Raw genomic sequence first — 26,029 nt, 5'->3', positions numbered from 1 at the left:
AATGCAGATGGATACACTCGAATAGGAAACGGGACTTCAAGGAGGCTGATAGGTTGACACAGGCAACAAACGTTGAGGGTTTGAAAGGTGGGGTAAGGAAGATGGCAATGGAACCAAGAGGTGGATTTAACAGGCTTGCAGGAAGTAAAATTGTCTGACAAATATTGGTTGTGAGACGATGAATAAGTAGAGAATTGAAGATAACTTCCATTCTCTGCTTTAGATGACCCGGGGGGAGGATAATGTTTATATTGTAGAAATTGTGAATCCAGGAGAAAGAAGTATGAAGAATTGATTGGTATTTTACTATATGTGCTTTATTATATATGAACCATTATCCTCCATGCAGCAAACTATCTTATTTTAAGCGTATTTCAGTATAAGTTGCTGGCACCTATACATTATCCTCTAAACACGTCAGCATGCATATCAACAATGAAAGTTCGTTATATGCTTACATATTGTTAAGAGATACAACTTACATGTTATGAAATGCACACTCCTTAATTGCAGTTTTTGATGAATTTTCACAAATACATTCACATGAGAAACTAAAACATCTATCAAGATATAGAACATTATCATGACTCCAAATAGTCCACTCATGCCCCTTTTCAGACCACTACTGCCCCCACCATCCTAAGGCAAATGTTATACTGATATTTCATCATAGATTAGTTTCAACTGTTTCCAATTTAATTAGAATCATGCATTATGTCCTTTTTTATGTAAGGTTTATTTCACTCTGATACGTTTTTTAATTTATCCACTTTTTTATGTATTAATATATATATATATATTTTTAATAGCTAAATATAAGTAATCCATTGTGTGGATACTTCTGTTATATCAATTATCCTGTCTATAGATCCCTTGGAACATGACATTCTCACATCAGTGCTGTGTAGAAATCTCTCCAGCAGAAATTGCCATGAGGAGGAGAGTTGATAAGTCATGCTAGAAGAGATTCTAATTGGTACTCACATCCAATTTGATATGACCCTCTTGCACACGTTGTTGTTAGCTTCCATTGAGTCAGCCCCAACTCATGGCAATCCCAAACACAATGAAATGAAATATTGCCAGTTCCTGCCCCGTTCCCATGATCAGTTGGGGATAGATCATTGTGATCCACAGGGTATTCGTGGGCTGATTTGTCTGAAGTAGGTTGCCAGGCTTTTCTTCCCAGTACCCATCTTAGTCTGGAAGCTCTGCTTAAGCCTGTTCAGCACCCTAGGAATGCACAAGCCTCCACTGACAGAGGGGTGGTGGCTGTGCTTGAGGTGCGTTGGCTGGGAATTGAACCCAGGTCTTTTCTCCTGCATGGAAGGTGAGAATTCTCCCACTGAACCAACACTGCCCCCATCTCTCATGCATAAACATTACATACTGCCATTACCTGTGAATCAGATCCAGCTCCATGAGACTATGGACCATACATCTTCATGTTTGGTCATCAGTCTAGATCAGCGATGTTCAATAGAACCCTCTGTGATAATGGAAATGTTCTATATTTTGTGCTGTGCAATACAGCAATACAGTACCCACTAGCAACATGTGACTTTTGAAAACTTGAAATGTGACTGGTGCAACTGAGAAACTGAATATTTAGTTTTAATCAATTTAGACACAAATGGCTACTGTCTACCATGTTGGAAATCACAGATGTAAAACATACTTTGATTACTTAAAATTAAGTTGAATAATTTAAGCTTTCATGAGCTGAGTAAATGTGTTAAGATTCTAGAATTATTTCAAAAGAACTTCAGAAGAAGTGGGATAATTGTGGTTAAATTCTTAGAATGCTAGGGTAAGGATAGTAAAAGCTCTGAAATGGCTGGATAGTTACACTGGAGGTTTCCTAGAATATCTGGGTGTTTACTAAGGGATACTAGGATTTTAAAGATGAACCTACAAGTCTCTAGACGCCACTGTTGTCATCTTGGAGCTGTCAGGCTGTGTTTGAGAAGGAAGAGTGTCCATGAATGAACTCCTCCTAGGAATATGATACAGGTTCTTGCTTGGTAATGCTCTGTGTGCACAGGACCTGGGGACAAGGTCTGGCCTGAGTCTGGGCTTGGTGTTCAGAGCATCCCATGAAGATACTGGGCTCAAGTGATGAATATTTGGGACTCAGGGAAGTGGATGTGACTCTTCTCTGTGTGAGGGTCCAGTGGTTCAACTGGGCGTAAATCGCCTCCTCTGGTTCTTCTGCTGTAAGGTACTGAAAAAAGGAAGGTGAACAATAAGGAATGGGACTTAATAACTGAAGTTGGGGTCTTTGGTTACTTGGAGGAGCTAAAGATGTGGAAGGTTGGGTTGGAGAGAACTCACCTCATCATCCATCGTTTGGTCTTCCTTTGGCTCTCTGTCCGTAATAGAAGCATCTGTGGCTGGAAATGAATTCAAGACTTGTGGGAGAGCTTTTCCATACTGTCACTTCAGAGATGGGGACACCGAGGCCAGAAAGAAGCACTGGTGTGCCCTGGTTACTCATTCAGTCTACCCTACTCACTTAAAAGTACCACCCCATCAACAAGCCCAGGTCCACGTTGACTGCACCAGGATCCTCTTCCAATCCCATTACTCCCATCCTACTTCTACTCTTATATATCATTACCTCCTACAGGCTAGTGACTTTTCTAAAGTTAAGAAAGAGATAGTGGAGAAGAAGCGGTTGTTAACCAGATAGAGAAGGGGCAAGGGACTCAGAGCTGTCTTTGGAAGGCCTCCACAAAGAACCACAGCTTAACCTGTAGGAAGTGAACACACATCTTTGTGCCCCAATCATACCTTCCTTCTCTGTTTCTGTCTTTAGACTTACTACTTTTGGTAGAGCACCAGTGACAAACAAGAGCAAGGAAGAAAATGACAATGCATATGGAGACCACTGAGAGTCCAATGAGGATGTCCAGCTGTCTGGGGTGTCCGTGAGGAAAATGTGAATCTGTCAATAAGAAACCGATAGCAACGTCTATTTATTTATCACATACTTCGTGCCCGTTTATACTGGGCTCATTACATTAGTTTCTTAAACTCTCACAACGACTCTAAACCAGACCAATTTATTTATCCATTTTCCAACATGTACAAACAAATCCAAGAGAAGCGAAATCAGTTACCCAATCAAAGAGCCAGTAAGTGGAATTCTGAAGCCAGGTCTGCTAGGTTCTAATGTTCCTTTTTTTGTGTTGCCCCATGAGGCAAGGCATTACAGAGTTTGAATTAAATGGATACCACCTGCACCGACTATATCTGAACAACCTTTCTCATTGTACCTCCTCACCACACCACATTTGCACATTCTGGGAATTGAGAAGGAGGTGGACAGAGGCTGAGGATGCCCCTAGTCCAGGTGACTGAGATTCTGAACTCACTCTGAAGAATCTTGACACCCCCCCTCCCAGAGATAACTGAAGTGGGGTAGGTAATGGCATTCGGAGATGGAAGGGGAGTGAGCAAAGTAGTCTAGCATCTGCTGAACACTCTCTGCCAGGCCTATCTTTGGGGTAAGTGGGGCTTTCATATTTGTGAGTTCAAGTTTTTTTTAGACTAAGTGTGGGAGGGAGGTGGCTTTAGCCTAATGTTCTGGTCAATAAAATTGAGGTTTAGTGAGTTTAGCGACTAAATTAGGAGAACCATTATTTGATCCCAAGAGTCTGATGCCAAAGTTTTTGTATTTCAAGGACTGTACCATGCTCCCTCACTAGGCTCCCTGCCTAGTCCTTTCCTTCTTCTGCCAGCCCAAATATGAGTTTCCAAGCAGTGAATGGGAGGCTCAGAGGGAAATGAGTATGCCCAAGGTTTCTATCTGGGAAACACCTGAACTAGGTTCTTATCTCCCTTCTAATGAGTCTGCTTTGAAGATGTTCTGAATCCACCAACTGAAATCCTTCTCCACCACCACCTTTCATGTCTAAGTCCCATGAATTTTCTCAAAAATAGCTGCCATAGTCTCCCGCCAGGCTCCTGGCTTCCACTCATGCTCCCTATATCCTCAAATAAATTCTGTTCACATCTGCCAAAGTGTTATCTCTAAGATATCACACAGATCATGAGACTTTCCTGATTAAAAATTTTAATGGACTCACATGACTTCACATCTGTCAGTGTAAAACCTAAGCTCTTTATCGTTGCTTCTAAACTTTTGTATAATTTGGCTTTGGTCTACCTGTCTCCACTCTTTCTCATATACCACACATCAGGGCACAGTGTTGGAACACATCAGCTCATTGCCTCATTGGGTTCACTGCACTATCTGTTCCATCTGTGGTAAATAGTCTTCCACCAGACTTGTCAAGAGTAGTTCTCTTGATCATGAAGATCACAATGTTACCCTCTCAGTGCAGTCTTCTCTACCAACCGCTCTAAATTATCCACTGAAGTTTTCTGTATTGGTTGGCATTGTTTTATTTCTTTCACTTCATCTTATTATAAGTCTATGCAGAACATTTACATTTTGTAATTCAATCAGTTGTTAATTCCCCCTTCTTTCTCCATACACTCCTGGAACATGAATTTCATGAAAATCAGGGCTTTTTCTTCTTAACTGTTTCCTATTCAGCACATAGAACACTGACAGGTAGACAATACATCCACAGTGTTCCCTTAAATCCCTGCTGTTCCCACATTTTCTCATACTCACAGACCCCGACTGAGACAGGGTAGTCATTATTCCTGGACAGGAAGCCAGGTTCACTCTGACCTCCCATTTAGAGGAAACTTTGGTCCCAGAGCATCACAGACTAAAAGGCTTTACTGATTTCCATCCTGGCCACGGTTTCAAAAGGTGAGGGAGAATCTGGGGATCAGAAAAGGGAGGTGACCAGCTCAAGGTCACAGAGGTGAGAAGTGGCAAAACCAAAAATGGATCATGAGACTTCTGTCTCCCTAAAGATCCATGAAGTAAACTAAGAAGTCTCTTTTGCTCACCTGTTTTGGTGCTTGGTTCTGTGGGTGACAGGCAAGTACTTGTAGAGGTTCCTAGGAAATAAAACAGAGAGGGTGCAAGTGTCCTACTTACTGAAGTATGACCTTTTTTTCAGTAGAATGTTGGTCCTCCACCCACCCTCACTCTGTCATCCATAACAGGGCTGTTGGAGGTCCTGGGCTCCCTCTCCCAGAATATTCAGGGAGATGATTCCCTCCCTCAGACGTTGTGATAGGCACAATAATGACCTCCAGATATGAAGCCCTGGTGAAGCAGTGGTTAAGAGTTACGGCTGTTAACGAACAGATTGGCAGTTCGAATTCACCAGCTGCTCCTTGGAAACCCTATGGGGCAGTTCTGCTCTCTCATATAGGGTCGCTATGAGTCAGAATTGACTTGAGCGCAATGGTTTTGGCTTTATGGTTTTTCAGTATGTCTATGTCCCAGTCCCCAGAAATTGTAAATATGTTACCCTTCTATGACTAAAGAGACTTTTCAGAGATGATTAAAATCAAGGACCTTGAGAATGGAAAAAATTTCCTGGATTATCTTGGCGTTGCGGGGTTGGGGGGGAGTGGGGGGTGGGGCACATTCTAATCATAAGTTCTTAAAAAGTGAGAACTTTTACTGGCTATAAACAGAGGGAGTTGTGAATACTAAAGAAGTGTCAGAGAGGTGCAATGTTGTTATCTTTGAAGATGGAGGGAGGAATCATGAGCCAAAGAATGCAGGTGCCTGGAAAACAGAAGGAAACAGATCCTCCCCTAGAGCCTCCTGAAAGAAATGCAGTCCTGCTGACCCTCAATCTTAGCCCAGTGATACCCGTGTCGGACTTCTGACTTACAGAATTATAAGGTATTAATTTTGTATGTTCTTTTTTAATCAGATCACTAAGTTTGTGACAGTTTGTTACAGCAGCAGTAGGAAACTAATATAGATGTCAACATCTAGAGAGGGAATAGTAGATGCCTGGGATGAAAGATGTCCATAATCAAAACACATTGTCTTCCCCTAGGAAGCATGATATCTATGCTTCCTCCTTGGGAAATCGCTGTCTGTGCGTGAAAGGTCAGGAGAGGATTCTGGGAAATGGATAATGGGGATGGACTGATCTCATCCCCCTAACCTGAGTCTAGTATTTCCTCCTCCTGGGTCTGCAACACGGAGCCCTGGTGGACCAGTGGTTAAAGCACTAAGCTGCCAACCCAAGGTCAGTAATTTGAACCCACTACCTGCTCTGTGGGAGAAAGATGTGGCAGCCTGCTTCCGTAAAGATTACAGCTTTGAAATCCTATAGAGCAGGTCTACTCTGTCCTACAGGGTTGGGATGAGTCAGAATCAACTCGATGGCAATGTGTTGAGGTTTTTTTTTTGTTTGTTTTGTTTTGGGGTCTGAAATGACTCCTTCATAAATCTGGGTGCCTAGAACCCTAATTTGGGTCTCCACATTGGAGGAAGACTTTAGAAATGCCCTGTCATTCTACACCCTGACACCACTCTCATGCTCAGCCTGTCTTTTCCTCTCTGTATTTCTTGATATTTCTTACTCTGCGCAGTCCCTAAGATCAACTCTGTTACCAGCAGGATGCCCGTCAGATAGAGTTTTATCATTTAGTGTGAGTCACAAGACATGGTACAGGTATAGGGCTCCTTACCTGTGACCAAAAGGTGCAGAGGATCACTTGGGTATGACCACTCATAGGGAGATCGATGGAAGGAACCATAGCATCTGTAGGTCCCACCATGGGCTGGGCTCACAGGGCCCAGAGGGAAGTCACCCTGGAATGCACCATCGTGACTTTGTACTCCAGGGAGCCAGGACTCATGGGTCTTCCCATCCTTGGACAGATGGTACCCGTCAAATGAGCTCTCTGAGCGGCAGTGCAAGGTCACATTCTCCCCTGACATCACCACATGGCTTGGCTGAGCCAAGAGAGAAGGTTTCTTGTACATACCTGGAAGAAAAAGAGACCTTAGTTTTAGAGCACCAGCCTTGCTCACACTATCATTAGGACATGAACAAAAGATTATCTGTCCCCATTTTGGGGAGTGAAGACTCCATGTCTTCTTGTCCTCTCTACATCTCATTTTTACCTCTATGATCCTGACTGATTCTCTGTGTGTTTGTGTGTGTGTATGTGTGTGAATGTGCACCTTTTATGCTTGATTCTCTATTGCTTCCTGGCTGTGTCTCTGTGGCTTACTGCCCCTAGAAACCATATGAGATATGGGGTTCTTTTGAATAATGGAACTAAGTAGAACCATTATAAACCTCAGAGAACATGGTGGTGGCCTAACTCCCTCACCTGGAACCATGAGGCCATGAGTCTCATTGTTCCCTGAACCCATTAATATGGATTAAATTGTGTTTCCCCAAAATTTGTATTGTAAATTCTAACCTCTATACCTTTGGTTATAATCCTATTTGGGAATTGGTTCTCTTTTTTATATTAATGAGACAGTATTAGTGTAGTGTGCGTCTTAAATCAGTCTGTTGTGAAATATAAAACAGCAGACTAAACAAGCAAGCCAGCACAAATGGGAGAAGGTATACACCACCTGATGGCCAAGGAACCTAGGAATGGAAGCTGGAAAGAGACTAAGACCTTTCCCCAGAGCAGACAGAAAAAGACGGAGCCTTCCCCTAGAGGTTTCCTGATTGTGTCAGACCTCTAAGAACCCTGGTGGTGCAGTGGGTAAGCGCTCAGATGCTAATTGGCTCATGTAGGATGTTTGAACCCTCTAGCCGCTCAGCAGCAGAAAGATGTGGCAATCTGCTTCTGGAATCGACTTGATGGCAATGGGTTTTTGTGTTTTTTAACTGTGATAAAATACATTTCTGTTTGTTAAAGCCACCTACTTGTGGTATTTCTGTTATAGCAGCACTAGATAACTAAGACACCCATAGAGTGAAAAGTGCTAGAATGTAGAATCCAGGATATCCCTATAGGCTGATACTACAGTGAAAGGCTAGCATGGCCCTGCAACTTCAGGACTTGGAATTGACCTCCTGGTGGTAGAAGATTGGAAGTGACCATGTCCCCTGTTAAACCATGTTGCTGAGCTGAATCCCAGGGTCACACTCCCTAGGCAGATCTTCCAGGGAGGGGCCTAGCTGGCAGGGGATGTAGGGTGTGTCATCTTGTTCTCATGGCAGAGGAAGGGGGCAGTAGTGTTAAAGTGAGACACCACCTCTCTCAAATGTCAATGGTGCCTGAACTGGGGAGATGAACCCCATCCCTCTGCCTATGCATCTGAATCTCTCCCTCTTTCACACTCTCTATCTGCCTCCTTGTCATTGTCTGTGTTGTTTCTGTTTGGCTCATAACAAGTTTTCTGTTTCATAAAACACTTTTTCCCCTCTGAAGAAGCCCTAGTGGGGCAGCGATTTAGCTCTTGGCTGCTAATGGAAAGGTCAGGGGTTTGAACCACCTGCCAATCCAGGGCAGAAAGATGTGGCGGTCTGCTTCCTTAAAGATTACAGCATTGAAAACCTTATGGGACAGTTTTACTCGATCCTATGCAACTCCTTTGAGTAGGAACTGACTCAATGTCAATGGTGTTTTTTTTTTTTGGGTGGGGGAGTTCCTTCTTTTTTGTGTGTGTGTCTCTTTGTTTGTCTTCCTGTATCTCCGCTGTACTGATGATGCACTGAACAACCACATCACCCCTGAGGTACCCATCACACAAAGACCAGGAACTGAATGGACCACACTTACCTGTAACTGTGAGCTCTAGGGGGTCACTGGGGGCTGACCACTCATAGGGGGAGTGACTGTGAGAACCATAGCATCTGTAGGTCCCCGCATGGACAGGTATCATAGGTTCCATAGAGAAGTTAGCCCCAGCGTTCCCATTATGGAGCCTCTTACTAATCTGCTGGGAAAGCTGTGAGTCCCCCTCCTTGTGTAAGATAAATTTACCAAACAGTACTTCTGAGCGACAGTGCAGGATCACATATCCCCCTGAATTCACAAGAGGACTTGGGTATGCCCAGATGGAGGGTTTTGTGAATACACCTAGAAGCAAAGAGAATGTGAGTTTAAATGAGTCATTCAAACCTGAAACCTGCAGGTGAGGAGTTCTTCCTCTTTCACACACAAAGCCTAAGCCTTCCTGTACCTGTTTCTTTGCATGTTCTCTATGCATTGTTCTCCATGCCACTGGCTCACATTCTTCCATTACCTGTAGTCCCCTTGCCTGTCCTTTGTCTACATTTCTCTCCTTCCCGGCTGGAAGTCCCCATCCTTGTCTGTACTGGTTCTTGAACCTTGGCTGTGAAAGCCATTCCCCATATTTCCTCTTCCTGCTCTGTATAGTGAGATGGAGCAGAGGTGCCGCTACAAGATGCATTTCCTGGCATTCCTTGAGAGCTCTGCACATCCCATAGAATGATAGGGAAAACTGGCAGGAGATCAGAAGGGAGGAGTGGAGAGGGACGAGGGTGTTTACCAATCCATTCCCCAGCTTTTGCCTCAGTAGGCATCTCCTGAAGGGGCTGTGTCTTCTCTAAGGCTCCAACTGTTTAAGATGGGGTTACAACCTCAGTAATGGGGATGCTGGTCCTGGGATCTAGTGCCGTTGCTCCTGTCTGTGTCCACGCTGCTCGTAAGTGGCAGCAACAACCTGCTCTTGTTAATCCCTATATTGATTCTCTTCTTTATTAGTGTCTTCCTACACTTTGGCACTCAATTCCGTTTACTAAATAACTTCTATTTAAATTCTTAGTGCCTTTCTATGGTTAGGTCCCAACAAGGATTTCTGCAGTAACTCTCTGGGTGCCACTGGGATCTGGACTCTGAATAAGACTGTCTGGGATACAGGGTGGACATGGGCTGGTCTGGACTTCTCCTACCTGTGATCAGGATCTCCAGGGGGTCACTGTATGCTGACCATGCAAGGGTGTTTCTGTAATATACAGAGCATTTGTAGGTCCCCGCATGTGCTGCAGTCACAGGGCTCATGGTGAGGCTGTTTTTGAAAAGTCTATTCTGGAGCTTAGGGATGGGGGTCCCACGTTTTTTTACTACTTTGAATTTGACAAAGTCAAAGCAAGAGTGACACTGAAGAGTCACTTTCCCTCGTAGAGGAATCACAGGGCCCGGCCAGGCTGAGAGTTTAGGCTTGTCACGACACCCTGGCGGAGAAGGAGGCACAGCATTAGAGAGGAAAATGTGGAGTTGTCCCTGCCCTCACTGTCCTCAGGGGGCTTCTTCTCTTTCACATTCTCCAAAAGCTTCTAGCCCACACTGAAGCCCATGATGCCCAGGAATATGTGGTGGTGGGCCAGGGACACAGCTCTCCCCGTCATGGACATGACAGGTCTTCTCAGAACAACAATTTTACTTAGTGCTGAGAAAATGGTAATCAAAGGTTCTCCTGAAAACAATTTCCTGTAACAATAACAGCCTGCATGCATAATATATATCCCTTGTTTGACTATTATATATATACCTGTAGCCATCAAGTCGATCCTGACTCAAAGGAACTGTGGGGTAGAGTAGAACTGCCCCAAAGGGTTTCGAAGGTTGTAATATTTACAGAATCAGACTCCCAAATCTTTCTCCCATGGGTTTGAACAACTGACCTTGCAGTAGGCAGCCATGTGCTCAACCACTGAGTCGCAAGGGCTTTTTGAGGGTTTATATATATATATACCAAAAAATAAAAACAAAAACCAAGTGTGGGGGGGGCAACATCTATCTGATTCAACCGATATAAAACAACAATATAAGACAAAGCATGAAATTATTTCTTAAGAATTCTGCTACATCCAAATGCGCCACAAAGTCAGATGTCATTGCTTGCTGAGCAGATCCTTCTCAGATGGTGACAGCAGGAATACCCTTTAGCTCAGCTGTCATGGGCAGGCTTTCGAATCCAAGTTAACCCCTGGCCCTCACAAGGCCCAGCGTTGGGTCCTTCCCTAATTAAGGAGATTATTCTAACCTGTCCACAGAGACCCTCCCTGGGTGCTTCCAAAAGAGTTGAGTCTCTAGAGCAAAGGAGAGTCTCTAGAACAAAGTCACAGTCTAGGGTTTCCAGAGATCCCTCTTCTTGCTCTCCCAGAGGATTCATCACAAAGCCCTGCCTGAATTATCAGCATCAGCCCACACTCCTGTGCTCCCCACTCTTGCCTGAGAGAACTTTTGTGTTTGGCCAACACACACCTGGAAATAGGGAGGACTCACCCACTTGTGCCCAGATCCTCTGGACCAGACAGAATCCTGGAGGGAAAACCACATAAGAGTTGATTTGCCCTCATATGAATCCCACCTCCCAGTGACTGTGCCCTGTCTGGGATACAGGCCTTGACAGATGGGACTGGGCTTGGGCGATTGATGAACTCAGCTTCCTATGGGATCCCACCTCCATCCCTGTGCTGGGGAGAGGCCAGGTCTTCAGACCAGGGTTTTCTATCATAACCCTTTTCTCCCTTCCCTTCTAAGACTTACCAAGACACAGGAGGCTGATGAATTTAGGGTCCATGGCTCTTCTTCTGTTGTACAGGATACAGGAGCTGAGTAAAGGTGATAAATCAACAGGATGTTGAGGGCATGGCCTCACTACCACAGTTTATCCACCACACACAAAGATGACCAGCTTCTTCTCACCCTACATATGACAAGGGGTGTGGAATAATTTTCAGACTATTTTCATGGTTTTATTTATTTTTTTTATAACAGCCCTTACCTAATGACTGAAAAAATTATATGTAATGAATATCCCCCTTGGTATATACTTTTTTTATATACCCAGAGGTAAAATTGCTGGACATATCGCATTGGAGGAAGCTGCTGTAAAAGACCTCTCTAATGTTTTAAAAAGTAAAGTTGTCACTTTGATGACTAAGGCACACCTGACCCAAGCCATGGTTGTTTCGATCACCTCATATGCATGTGCAAGCTAGACAACAAGAAAAGAAGACAGTAGTAGAATTGATGCATTTGAATTGTGTCGGCAAAGAATATTGACTACACGGTGGATTTCCAGAAGAATGAACAAATGAATCTTGGAGGAAGTACAGCCAGAATGCTCCTTAGAAGCAAAGATGAAGAGACTTCATCTTGCTTACTTTGGACACATCATCAGAATGGTCAATTGCTAGAAAAGATCATCATGTTGGGTAAAGTGGAGGGACAATGAAAACGAGGCAAACCTTCAGTGAGAAGGATTGAGACAGCGGCTGCTACAATGAACTCAAACATCATGAAGATGGTGGAGGGCCTGGCAATGTTTCGTTCTGTCATGCATAGTCTCCGTGAGTCACAGGTGAATTGAGGGCAACTTACAACAAAAGAATTACTGGAGTATAGGTCACATCCAAATTCAAATCAACTAGATAATAACACATTCTGTCTATATTGATAGTGGGGCAGATTATCCAATCTATCCAATAGATTATCTGTAGTGAACAATTTTTTCACCACATCAGAGATTTTACTTCTCGGTATGGCTGGCATTTGTCTCTCTCTCAATCCCACAGCACCTTCCTACAGAATCAAAGCCTCTTTTCAAATTTACATTCTCGGACAGGGGTGGATTACCCAGTAAGTAAGTAAGCAAGGGAAACACAGGCTTACTTGTGCTTACTTACTAAGCTGTAGTGAACAATTTCACAGGTGTTTCACTGTGAACAGTTTCACATGTGTTGTATGGAACGTAATGTGAAATTATTCACTACAGATTAGTAAGTAAGCACAAGTAAGCCTGGGTAATCTGTCCCTGATTGATAGTACCATTTTCTCCACCAGCTACTGTCAGGCTCTGCTATTTTTCCCACGCCCCAGATAAGATTCGATTGGCTAAGGGAGAGGATAAGTTAGTTGTTAATATTAAATTAAATAATTACGCTTTAAGAGGAGCTATTAGAAGATCAACACTATGATTTGTTTTTATACTTTAAGCAACTATTGAACATATAAGATCATTACTTTTATTCAAAAGAGAATAACTCAACAAATAAAATGGAGTATTGTGATTCATAAACCTGTGTTATACGTTTATTGAATTAAAAGTGGAATCCAGACAGTTCAAGATATCAATCGTGGAAAGCTTTCCCCAAACAAAGACATTAAGCAAATACCTGTCTGAAATTACGGAACATTTTTTAAATAGAAAGAACTTGTGATTACGGACTTTGGTTGAATGCACTTGAAGGTGTTTGTGGGTTTCTTGCCAAGAAGATAGTGTAACAGTGTTTATACAACTTGGTGAGGCAAAAAAAAGAAAAAGTGTTAACTATTTTTAATCCAACGCTATTTTTAATTAGCATAAAGTTCAGTATAAAGGAAGTAACTATATTCTGGTCTGATAAGAACAAACCATGGCATAATAAATAGAAAAGAGGTCAGAGTATACAGAGAAGGGATAACAATGGTAATTGGAGTACCGACAATATCAATAGTTGTGAGTCTTGAAAGTGAGGGTCAAATGTCTTATAAATTTCAAAAGATTTAACAAAACTGTTAAATTTAAATGTTAATTTTTTGTTAAGGATTCTAATTGAGTACTGTTCTCTGTAAAAATGCTGTTGTAGAACATAAAATTGGGAGGCTTATTCCTGGATTATATGCCCAATTTTTAAATCTCCATTCGTAACACGTAGCTTAACCACAATAACGATAAATGTAATGCGTAATTTAAAATGTCATTTGAAATGAATGGCAAGTATTGCCTTCACGAACTGGTTCCAGAAGGCCCCACATCATCTAAAAATTTTTTGAATCCCCAGAAATATTTTGAGGAGTGTTACTTAAAAAAAAAAAAAATTAATTAGATACATTTAAAGGGGCCTTGCAAGCAGGAATCAATTGTGTGTTTTATAGCCCATTAATTAAGGAGTCACTGAGTGACACAAACGGTTGTGTGTTCAACTGCTAGCTGAAAGGTTGGCGGTTTGAACCCACCCAGAGATGCCTTGAAGACAAGCTTGGAGATCTACTTCTGAAAGATCACAGTCTTGAAAGCCCTATGGAGCAGCTCTACTCTGCACGCATAGGTCTCCATGAGTCAGAATTGACTAGATGGCAACTAACTAATAACAACAATTATAATTAAGTCAATTCTATTTATTTGAGGGCCCTTACATAAGAGCTTGGCTACTAACCAAAAGGTCAGCAGTTCAAATCCACCAGCTGCTCTTTGGAAGCCTTGTGGGGCAGCTCTACCCTGTCCTATAAGGTTGCTGTGAGTTGAAATTGACTCAGTTGCAACACGTTTGGTATCTCATCATTTGTCAGTACAGAATCCAAAGGTGACCATTTAGGGCTTCAGCTTGTCCTGAGAGTCAGGACCCTGGCGAGGGAGTGCTGGGCTGCCTTTGTTTTGCTCTATTTGAGCCATTTCCCTTCTTTCTCTGGGTCAGCCTAGTAAATTGATACTTCACTTTTTATTCTTCCATCTATGAGTTCCTTCTTTTAACAATTAAGGGTGAAATATCTATAACACACCACTTATATTTTCTAGCTGCAAGGAATACTACAATTACCATAACCTCCCATTGATAATTCACTTACAGTCTAGTTGAGGAGATGGATAAGAAACAGGCAAAGACAGATAAATGATTAAAAACAATGTTTAGATAGATAAAGCGACAACAATACAGATTCTTAAAGGTATCTAATAGGCTGTGTTAGTTTTATAAAAGTAATATGAGGGAACACTAGGAAGGTGGTAAAATCAAAAAAAAAAAAAACCAAGCCCAGTGCCATCGAGTCGATTCTGACTCACAGCGACCTTATAGGACAGAGTAGAACTGCCCCATAGAGTTTCCAAAGAGCGCCCCGCGTATTCAAACTGCCGACCCTTTGTTTAGCAGCTGTAGCACTTAACCTCTAAGCCACCAGGGTTTCCAGGAAGGGGGTGCTGGCTTCCCCAGTATTGTGTACTGCCTTACCCTTCACCAAAATTACCACTTATCTATTGTCTGTTAAGTGTTTTCCCATCCCCACTCTTCCCCTCCCTCATAACGCCCTTAGGATTCTTTCTGTATTTCCTGATACCAAAATTTCTTTTCCCTCTCCATGCTCCTTCTCCATGTAATTTTATTTTTCTTGATACTCATAGGATGAGTTTCTTTGCATTGCTCGTCTCTGACCTAAAATATTACATCCTCAAAATATCTTTCGTAAAAACCTGTATTAAGTAATGCCTAGGCATTACTTAATATAGAAATATAGAAAGAATCCTAAGGGTGTCAAAAGGTACTGACAATGAGGAACTGAAAAAGTGGTATGAATGGAAACAACGTAGATGCCCATCAACAGAAGAATGGATAAACAAACAGTGGTACAGACACACAATGGAGTGTTACGCAAAGCTAAAGTACAATGATGAATCTGTGAAGCATTTCATAACCTGGATGCATCTGGAGGACATTATGCTGAGTGAAACAAGTCAGTCATAAAAGGACAAATATTGTATAAGACCACTACTATAAAAACTTATGAAAACATTTACATACAAAAAGAAACAATATTTAATGGTTATGAGGGAGGGGAAGGGTGGGGATGGAAAAACACTTAACAAACAATAGATAAGTAGTAATTTTGGTGAAGGGTAAGACAGTACACAATACTGGAGAAGCCAGCACAACCTGTACAAGGCAAGGCTATGGTAGCTCCATAGATACATCCAAACTCCCTGAGGGACCGAATTGCTGGGCTGAGGGCTGTGGGGACCATGGTCTCAGGGAACACAGCTTAATTGGCATAACAGAGTTTATAAAGAATATATTCTACATTCTACGTTGGTGAGTAGCGTCTGGGGTCTTAAAAGCCTGTGATACTCCACTGGTCTCACCCCTTCAGGAACAAGGAATAATGAAGAAAACTAAAGACATAAGGGAAAGATTAATCCAAAGGACTAATGGACCACATCTTCCACGACCTCTACCCGACTGAGTCCGGTACAGCTAGATGGTGCCCGGCTACCACTACTGACTGCTCTGACAGGGATCACAATACAGGGTCCCAGACAGAGCTGGAGAAAAATGTAGAACAAAATTCTAAGTCAAAAAGAAAGACCAGACTTCCTGGCTTGACAGAGACTGGAGAAACCCTGAGAGTATGGCCCCCAGGTACCCTTTCAGCTCAGTAATGAGGTCACTCAAGAGGTTCACCCTTCAGCCAAAGATTGAACGGGCCCATGCAACAAATCAAGACTAAAGGGGTGCACCAGCCCTGGGGCAGGTACTGGAAGGCAGGAGGGAACAAGAAAGCTGGTAATAGGGAACCCAGGGTTGAGAAGGGAGAGTGTTGACATGTCGTGGGGTTGTTAACCAATATCATACAACGGTGTGTGTACTAACTGTTGATGAGAAACTAGTTTGTTCTCTAAACCTTCATCTAAAGTTCAATAAAAAAATTAAAATTAAAAAAAAGTGGTATGAGATAATGAAAATTTTATGTGTAGTATCAATATTATGCTTTAAAAATGCATATGTATATGTAGTCGTAATACGAGCTTAGAATTAGAAATATGTCTACCTCTGTGAGTCTCTCTAACATTAACTATAAATCATCAGAAACCTATAAATCATAAGAATGTTATTTAGAACATTTCTGAACTTAGACATGTTGTTGTTAGGTGCCATCAAGTCGATTCCAACTCAGAGCAACCCTTTAGGACAGAGTAGAACTACCCCATTAGGGTTTCAAGGAGCAGCTAGTAGATTTGAACTGTCAATATTTTGGTTAGCAACCGAGCACTTAACCACTATGCCACCAGAACTTAGACATAGAAACATAAAAGCATGTGGAGTATGTAAACGGCTTTTACGTTTACTTTGACCCAGTATGTCGGAATGCAAGAAAACATAACGTAAATTTAAACAACTTCCTCTGAAGAGAAGATGCATCATTTGGCTACTCTCTAACCCTGGAGAAAAGAAACAACATACCCGTCTTTGATGTTACACTGGCCTTGTTGTGTGGAGCCAAGTTGACAAATTCACATATAAGCCCTGAATTTCTGCTCACTCACTGAGAGAAGGCAGAGATAGAGCTGAGGTTCTGTCCACCACTGCTGACCTTGGACCCTATCTATGACCTCCATGGAGTTCGAGTCGTGGTTAAGCCTTCCTCCCTAGACCTCTCATTAAAGGAAAAACCTGAAGGCTAAAGATGTGGGCCCTAACCATTGAATTAACATTGTAATTGTTAATCCTGTTTCTCCAGGTCTAAATGAATATTGTGAGGTCTTACTTGTGTGCCTTGCTGACTATCTTTTATTAAACTGATGGAGTATGCATGATAAACCTGAGTATTTCTCTATTAATTTTCTGAGATAAAATCCTACACAAGAGATAACTGGCTGCCAATGGGGACAGGAACTGAGACGGAAGGAATAGTTGTCAGCAATGTGGGAGTCCCTGGGTAGTGAAAGTGGTTAACTTGCTTGGCTGCTAACTGAAAGTTTGGAGGTTTCTGTCAATTCAGCGGCACCTTGGAAGAAAAATCATCCATTGAAAACCTGTGGAGCCCAGTTCAACTCTGACACACATGGGGTCGCCTTGAGTTGGAGTCCACTCAATGGTAACTTGTTACTTTTCTTTTTTTGTTGTTAATGTGAGGGCAACTTTTCTAGTCTCTGTATAATCTCTGGTACATGTATCAGTATTTTTTATCTAGAGTGCATGAATCAAAATTAAAAAGATAACTTGGCTTTAATGGGGAAAATAGATTTCACAAAGATGTGTGAAAGGACGAGATGCACATAGTTGGTGTAAGAAGTGACCTGGTGTTGGATTAGTGGGACTTGTATCAGTATCAGATTAGTGGAATTAATATGAACAGTCATGGTTAGTTTGGAGATATGTGTGGGTTGTAGAGTCACCAAGGCTTTATAACAGATTGGATTTGCTTTCTATAGTAAAGAATTTGCCAATGACTTCAACTTTTATGAGGTAGTCAATTGTGTGAATCCCCAAGACAAAGGTGGGTAATGAGTGCTACTGAAGCTCAGATGTTGTGTCTTAGATAGGCAGGACTGTGAAGATTTAGATGCCAAAGTTGTGAAGATTTCCCCCAAAAGGAAACTTCTGACATAGGAGCCTCCAAATTCCCTCCAAGAAGACTGGAGTTTGACACAACTGAAGTCCCCTTGCTTCATCTGAAGGTGTCCAAGTGCTTTTCATATGACTATGTTTCTGCTAAAACACAAACTCTAGAGCCTCTTGGATTCAGAAAGTGGAAGTTATACATGGAAATGTCTGTCCCTCCTTCCCCAAAACTCAGCCTGGCCTTACTTTCTCTTCGATGACTACAGCCTATTCCATCAGCTTGAACCAAAAATGCTCCTAACTGATCCTTTCACTTTTCTTTTCCTTTTTTTCACTCCCAAAACTAGTTGATGGCTGAGCCTGTGAGTGATAATTTATTGAGGAAGAATGTGAGAAGTCTGCTGTGGGAGGTAGCAGAGCTGAGTTTCAAACCCTAGATGAGACTAGATTTCAAGTCCTCACTGCTCCAAAACATCATAGATGCCTCTACCAGGCTTACAAACTGGTGCTTATGGAAATTGGGGCAAAAGCCCTTGCATGTACCTTTCCTTCCCTCCATCTTTCTTCCCACAGAATGGCCATAGTTGCTGGTGGAGACAGGAAATATTCACAGTGGACTGAAGCCCCAGGTCAGACACATTCTGAAACCTCTGGGAAGTCACAGGCACAGAAGTTCTGTACTGATTGGGCCTGTTGAAATCAGGATAGGATTCTACCCTTTGACAGATGGAGAATAAAGACCCAGAGTTGGATAAAATTTTGTCATGGTCTCGATCCCAAGAGTGATTGAGCCAACTCAGCTTAAGACTATGACTTCCATTGACTCCTCCAATCATGATGAATACCCAAAATAAAGGCCCCCTTTACTGTTCATATTGTGGGCCTGATTCTTTGGGTGCCTGAGGATGACCCTTAGAGGACTGTGATGATTAAGGTTATGTGTGTCAACTTGGCTAGGCTATGATTCTCAGTGGTTTGGCGATATTATGTAATCATCTTTTGTTTTTTGTGATCTGACAATCTTGCATCCAACTCATCATCCTCTGAGCTCTGGTTCTTGGAATGTGAGCCAGTAGCCTGCCATTTGACAATTTAACCTGCAGATTTGGGGATTCACCAGCTCCTACAACCTGGTGAGCCAGCAGTCTGCCATCTGACCTGCCAATTTTGGGTTCATCAGCCCCCGCAACCACATTTGTGAAGAGAAGCCTCCAGCCTCACTCCTGACCCACAGATTTCGGACTTGTTAGCCTTCACAACTGTGTGGTCCATTTCCTTGAAATAAATCTCTCTCTCTCTCTGTATATATATCTATATATGCTTCACTGGTTTTACTCCACTAGAGAATGCAGCCTAAGATATTTGGTACCTAGAGTGGAGTGCTGCTCTAACAGATACCTAAAATGTGAAAGTGGTTTTGGAATTGGGTAAGGTTGGAGACTGGAAGAGTTTTAAGGTGCCTAATCTGATGCAAGGATCGCCAGTGGCACAGTGATTAAGAGCTTGGCTGCCAACCAAAAGGTCGGCAGTTTGAATCCACCAGTCGCTCCTTAGAAACCCTATGGGGCAGTTCTATTCTGTCTTACAGAGTCACTAAGAACTGGAATTGACTCAACCACAACAGGTTTTCATTTTGGAATCTGCTGCAAAAGACTGCTTTAAAGTGCTAAAAATCAAAAATGTCACTTTGAGGACTAAGTTGTGCCTGATCTAAGCTGTGGTATTTTCAATTGTTTCATATGTATGTCAAAGTCGGACAATGAATAAGGAAGATCGAAGAAGATTTGATGCCTTTGAATTATAGTGTTGGGGGAAAATATTGAATACACAATGGACTGCCAGAAGAATGAACAAGTCTGTCTTGGAAGAAGTACAGCCAGAATGCTCCTTAGAGGCAAGGGTGCTGAGACTTCATCTGGCCTATTTTGCACATGTTATCAGGATGGACAAGTCCTTGGAGAAGGACATCACGATTGATAAAGTAGAGGGTCAGTGAAAAAGAGGAAGACCCTCAATGAGATGGACTGATACAGTGGCTGCATCATTGGGCTCAAACATAGCAATGGTTGTGAGGATGGTACATAGGATCAGTAGGAGTCAAAACCAACTAGACAACACCTAACAGCAGCAATAATAAAATCCTCGATTACCTTGAAGAGACTGTTGGCAGAATTATGGATGTCAAAGACAGTTCTGGTGAGGACTCAGAAGGAAGTGAGGGGGGCTATAGAGAAATTCTCTATTGTCTTAGAGAATACATATGGCACCAGCCACAGAATGTTGCTAGAAATCTGGACGATAAATGTGCTTCTTGTGAGGCTTTAAAAGAAAATGATGAACGTGTGATTGGACAATGGAGGAAGGGGGATGTTTTTTATGCAGTGGCAAAGCACTTGTCTGAATTATGATCAGATATTCGGTGGAAGGCAGAGCTTGTAAGTGATGAACTTGTATGTCTAGTTGAGGAGATTTGTAAGCAAGGTCTTAAACGGGCTGCACAGTTTCTCCTTGCTGCTTCCAGTAAAATGTTAGAGGAAAGAGGTGGACTTAACTGTGCAAAATGAAAACAAAATTTAAAGATTTGGAAAATTCTGTTGTACAAACCAAAGATGTATCTATACAATCTTTTGTTCAAAAGATTAAGCATATGACTCATGAATCTAACCAACCACCACAGCAGAAAATCCATCAGTTTAGACTGAAGGGGACAAAGAAAGAATGAAAGGAAAGAACACTATCTCTTGGAATTCTACAGGCAGGAAACAGGCTTAAGGAGTTGCTTCTGTTGTTCTCCAAGAAAAGAAAAGGAGCATCCCTGAAGCAGCTTAGAGATCAGTAGAACTGTTGGCAGGAGCACGGGAAGCAGGGCATTCTCGGTTTCAAGGGGCGGAGTCTCCCGGATCTCAAAGAGTTGGGCCACAGCCTCTCAGGTTTCTGAGTTGGCTCTTCACCAGCTTGGTTCCAGAGTGTGGGGTTGCTATTAACGTGTGCCATGGGGATGGGATCACTGCCCAAAGCTGAAGGGGTAGAGCTGCAATGCCCAAGGGGCAGAATAATGGAGCCTGCCGGGGGCTGAGGGGGTGAGGTCACTTGCAGAATGGGGCCACCCAAAGCTGAGGAGCAGAGTTGCTGTCCCAGTGGGTTTAGAAGGTGGAGCTAAAGGCCTGGGCCAAGGGATCTTCACCCAGAATCTAGAGGGCATGGCCAAAACCTAGAGTCTGGAGGGCAGAGCCATTGCTCAGATGGTCTCAGAGAATAGAGGATTGTTTTCAAGCCTTGAGAGCTAATGTAATTTGTTCTGCTGGGTTTTGGACTTGCTTGGTGACTGTTATCACTTCTTTCCCTCCAATTTCTCCCATTTGTAAGGGAGGTATCTACCTTGTGCCTGCTCTACCATTGTACTTCGGAAGCATATAACTTGTATTCTAAATTTTACAGGTTCACAGATCAAAAGGAATTTTACCCCAGGATGAACTATGCATAAACTCTCACCCATATTTGATTTAGATGGTTCAGAAAATGAGATTTTGGACTTGGGGTTGATTTAAGACTTTTGAAATGATATGATGGGATGAATATGTTTTGCATATGGCAAGGTCATGAACTTTTGGGGGCCAAAGGGTGAAATATTATGAATTGAATTGTGTCCCTCCAAAATATGTGTTGTAAATCCTGAACTCTATGCCTGTGGTTATAATTTCATCTGAGAATGGATTGTCTTTGTTATGTTAATGAGGCAGGATTAGTGTAGAGTATATTTTGAGTCAATCTCTTTTGAGATACAAAAGAGATTAAACAAGTGAGCAGAGGAGAGATGGGATACAATAGATGTCAAGACACATGGAGATCTCCAAGGAACCAGGAAGCAGAAGCTGAAGAGACAAAAGACCTTCCTCCAAGGCCAACAGAGAGAGAAAGCCTCCCCCTAGAGCTGGTGCACAGAATTCAGATTTCTAGCCTCCTAGCCTGTGAGAAAAAAACTTCCTGTTTGTTAAAGCCATCCACTTGTGGTGTTTCTGTTATAGCAGCACTAGATGACTAAGAAACCATCTTAAACACCCCATGGGACTTCCTGGAGCACAGAGAGAAAGCGATAGTAACAGATCTGCACTTACCTATGACCAAAAGGTCAAGGGATTTGCTGGGCAGTGACCAGAGGAGGGGGTGTTGTAGAGAAGACCATAGCATCTGTAGGTCCCCCTATGGGCCAGAGTCCCAGAGAAGATGAGAAAGATGTTACAATCCTGATGGAAACAGTTCTGGGTGAAAGTATTTCTTCCATCTTTGTACAGATGGAGGATGTCACAGTGATGATCTGAGTGATGAAGGAGGGTCACATTCCTTCCTGAGGTCACTTGGGGGCCTGGATGAACAGTCAGATACAGTGTGTACTTGAAGACTCCTTGAAGAGAACAGAGCATGTTATTTCTAGGGAGCCACATTCTACTCCACCATTCCCATGGTCTGACCTGAGAGAAGAAAGGATGAAGCCAGGGTGAAATTCATCCATTCACCCTTTACTACTGTACAGGGATCACAAGGACAAAAACAAAACAAAATAAAAAAACAAAAACACCTTTCTTATTTTCCAATGACCCAGGACCAAAAGTAGTCTTATGTCCAAAAGGGGAAATGAATATCTGTCCCACATGAAATGTAGTTCCTCAGGGACTCCAGCCTCATCTCTGAAGGGAGATTGGACCACAGTCGGCATCACAGCAACACGCAAACCCCCACAGTACGACAAACTGACAGACACATGGGGGAAAGTGTGTCATACTGCGGGAGCTTGTGTGTTGCTGTGATGCTGGAAGCTATGCCACCGGTATTCGGATACCATCAGGGTCACCCATGGAGGACAGGTTTCAACTGAGCTTCCAGACTAATAGAGACTAGGAAGAAGGACATCGCAGTCTACTTCTGAAAAGAATTAGCAAGTGAAATCCTGTAAAGATCACAGCCATAAAAACCCTATGGAGAAGTTCTACTCTGTAATACATGGAGTCACCATGGGTCAAAATCAACTCAACAACAGGCTTAGTTTGGTTTTGGTATAGTTTAGCATTAACCAATGATAAGAGGTAGGCTGCTAATCAAAAGGTCGGCAGTTCAAATCCACCAACTGCTCCTTGGAAACCCTATGGGTCAGTTAGTTCTATTCTGTCCTATATGGTCATTATAAGTCAGAATTGACTTGATGGCAGTGAGCTTGGACTTGGAATATAGTATATATTTTATTACCTGTTTTGTTGATTTTACTTTTTCTTCTAACAGAGGGCAGGGACTTTTCTGGTTATTCAAAGCCAGAGACCCACCACTTGGAACAATAATGGAGCACAAAAGCGCTCAGTATATTTGGGATATGAAGGAATAAACATACCTCAGAGAGGAGATGTGAACATAAAATGAAATAATATTTGCAATACTCAGAGAATGCATCCTGACACATGGGAAAACCTCAATAAATTTTATTTAGCAATTATTATTTTTAGACAGTGATGCAGAATCTGAACACAGTGTTGTTCTCTGAGCTTTACGAGAGTTGTTTCTTAATGGATGCAACACCCTATTAACTGTTCTCCTTTTAGAAAGGAGGAACTTGGGGATAAATGCAGGAAATCACTTACAAACAGTCACAGAAACGCAAATGTTGAAGTCTGGATTTTACTCCATGTCTGTCTCCTGAATAAGAGTACTTCCCCTGTGACAGACCTCTCCAGAGAGGAGGGACCTTGAAGCAACCAGGTAACAGCAAATGGAAAAGTACAAACAGGACATTCAAGGTTGCTGGTTCAGTATCCACAGGCAAGACATAGGATTTGGGTAAATTTCCCTAGTTCTCTGTGTCTACATGTTTAGTATTGACCACACCTCTATTTACCTTCAGCATTATTAAAGCTGGAGATTCTTACCTGATTCAACTGTACTCATGGGAGAAGGCTGGAATTCTAGATTCTGTCTAGGGCAGGACAAAGATTTCCTGCCCCCCTCCCCCCAAAAAAATTGGTACAAAGGTTAAGGACAAAAAATAAATTGAAGAGTGTAAGGTCGAGACAGTGCAAGCTGAGGACTGAAATTAGTCCAATGATCCTGAATCTTCTCTCATAGTGCCTTCGGTCCAACTCAGAGCTGTCTGGGAGAAACATGGAGAAAAGACTCACCATTCTGGGTACAAATGTTTGGATCCAGGAAAAGTCTTGAGAATGATAATGCCTAGTAAGGGATGGCTACCCTGTAATCCAGAGATGCTCAATCACCTGACCACTAGTCACTGAGTTGGGTATGGGGTAAGGAAAGGTGGCCATATGAGAGATCCCTCTGTGACAACCTGACCCTAGGAACATATGAAGGAAGTGTCCCAGGAGAGGGGCCCAGGTTATGAACCTCAGTATTTACATTGCTCTCCCTTTCCCACTTCCTACATAAGTTTCCTAAGCAGCACTCACCAAGGAAAGGCAGGAAAATGAGCCTGGGGATCATGGCAGTGTCTCAGCCCAGGCCTCCTGCATGCAGCACGGATAACTGGACAATATTCACATGAGGACAGAGGATTCCTCATTATGGAACAGCCTGAGCTGAGAAGCCCTCATAAAAGACTGACAATATCAGTCTGATGATAACCTCTTCCTTTTACAGGAAGAGCAAGCACTCACACCTCATCACTAGGCTGTACTTCTTACCCTTTCTCCAACACCGCAGGGGCTGAGCATCAGGTTATTCTGTGGTTTTCCTCCTTTGATTTTAGGCAAATTTGTGAGAAATGCATGATGCTATGTACTTTCTCTACCCCACCCCACCCCCGAGATTCAGCCTCTCCTTGAGCCTCCTGAGTCCCTGGAGTCTCCCAAGACACCAGGACCTGGTTGGGGGACCTCACCACTTCCTTTTTTATCAAAGCTTACCGAGACAGAGAAGGGCAGTGAGGGTTGGAGTCACAGCCCTGAGTCCAATGGTACCCAGCACTGCAGACAAATTATAATGGCCATAGGGCCCAGTAACACAGATGCACAGGGTGTGACATGGCCTAGGTCTGTGTTATGAGTCACAGGCTCTCATCATCAGTGGCTTCACAGAAATGGAACATCCCCTCCCTGGGGCCTGGCTCTGCCCTCCCCAGTGGTTGGAGTTGAGGAAATAGAAAGCTCTTGAAAGCTTTCAGATCAGATCTGGGTCTCACCTGACTGCCAACAGTCTGCCAGCCCAGCCTGCCTCCACTTCTTGCCAAAACCAAACCCAAACCCGGAGATTACCTTTGTCCCAGAGCATGAGGCTGGAGAAGGCAGGGTTTAGGATTCAGTTCAGTTTCAGTTCCAGCTCTGAATCTGCCCCTTATACAGGTTGGAAGACCTGGAACGACTCACTTGCCTTTTCGGAGCCTCCATAAATACAAATTTTCTTCATTGCTTCCATCAACCAGGCAATCAACAAACATGAAGGGTGAAGCAGACAGATTTCTTCCTGAACTCATGGAGCTCAGATTAACATAAGACACTAAAATATATATAGATAACGAACAATTCAGCTACAGTTTTGACAAGTCATAGAAAAGGAGATAAACTAGGACAAAGAGATTCAATAACAGGTGGTATAATGCAAGTGGGCCATGGGAGTGAGGGGGACCCTCTGAAGGAGGGAGAGACCACAGCATTTGTAGTGATTAGCACAAAAAGTAGTGTGGGGTGGGGGGCATCCTTCACGAGGAAGAGCTCGAGCTGTTGTAAGAACTGACAGCAACCTGGGGAAGACTGGGACCTGGTCACAGGGGGTCTTGAACATCATCCAAGTAACCTGGATTTTATCTTTATGAAAGCAGGTGGATTTTAAGCAAGAGAAAGCATAAACAGATTCTGGTTTAGAAAAACCACCACTATGTGGAGAATGGGAGTCCCTGGGTGGCATGAATGGTTAATCACTCGACTACTAGGTGAAAAATTGGCAGTTCAGACCACCCAGGGACGCCTTGGAAGACAGGCCTAGAGATCCGCTTCTGAAAGGTCACAACCTTACAAACCCTATGGGGCAGTTCTGTTCTGCAATCGTGATACTGCCATGAGTCAAAATTGAGTCAATGGAAACTAACAACAAAAACATGTATA

General features: G+C 42.9%; 1 protein-coding gene across 12 annotated transcripts; it reads right to left on the bottom strand.

Moving 5' to 3' along the window:
- Positions 1-263: 263 nt before the first annotated feature.
- Positions 264-24,932, bottom strand: LOC111749568 (putative killer cell immunoglobulin-like receptor like protein KIR3DP1). Of its 12 annotated transcripts, none has more exons than XM_064293320.1 (11): positions 24,380-24,573; positions 22,049-22,335; positions 11,386-11,450; positions 11,101-11,157; positions 9,786-10,067; positions 8,650-8,949; positions 6,586-6,885; positions 4,933-4,983; positions 2,825-2,947; positions 2,335-2,393; positions 264-2,224 (listed from the first exon to the last, which is right to left on the bottom strand). In XM_064293320.1, the coding sequence occupies exons 3-11, from the start codon at positions 11,417-11,419 to the stop codon at positions 1,997-1,999; spliced, it is 1,434 nt and encodes a 477-aa protein (XP_064149390.1). In that variant the 5' UTR covers positions 11,420-11,450; positions 22,049-22,335; positions 24,380-24,573; the 3' UTR covers positions 264-1,996. The 12 variants fall into 12 exon arrangements, 11 of the variants coding, with proteins under 11 accessions (XP_064149390.1, XP_064149396.1, XP_064149389.1 ...); XM_064293319.1 differs by lacking the exon at positions 24,380-24,573 and adding an exon at positions 24,836-24,932 and having other exon boundaries at positions 265-2,224; positions 11,386-11,545; XM_064293318.1 differs by having other exon boundaries at positions 265-2,224; positions 11,386-11,545; positions 23,846-24,573.
- Between the last annotated feature and the right edge of the window lie 1,097 nt (positions 24,933-26,029).

This window comes from Loxodonta africana, chromosome 11 (genome assembly GCF_030014295.1).
Source record: "Loxodonta africana isolate mLoxAfr1 chromosome 11, mLoxAfr1.hap2, whole genome shotgun sequence".
Classification (NCBI taxonomy): domain Eukaryota; kingdom Metazoa; phylum Chordata; class Mammalia; order Proboscidea; family Elephantidae; genus Loxodonta; species Loxodonta africana.
The sequence above is the reverse complement of the archived record's forward strand: the minus strand, read 5'-3'. Positions and strand labels throughout refer to the sequence as shown.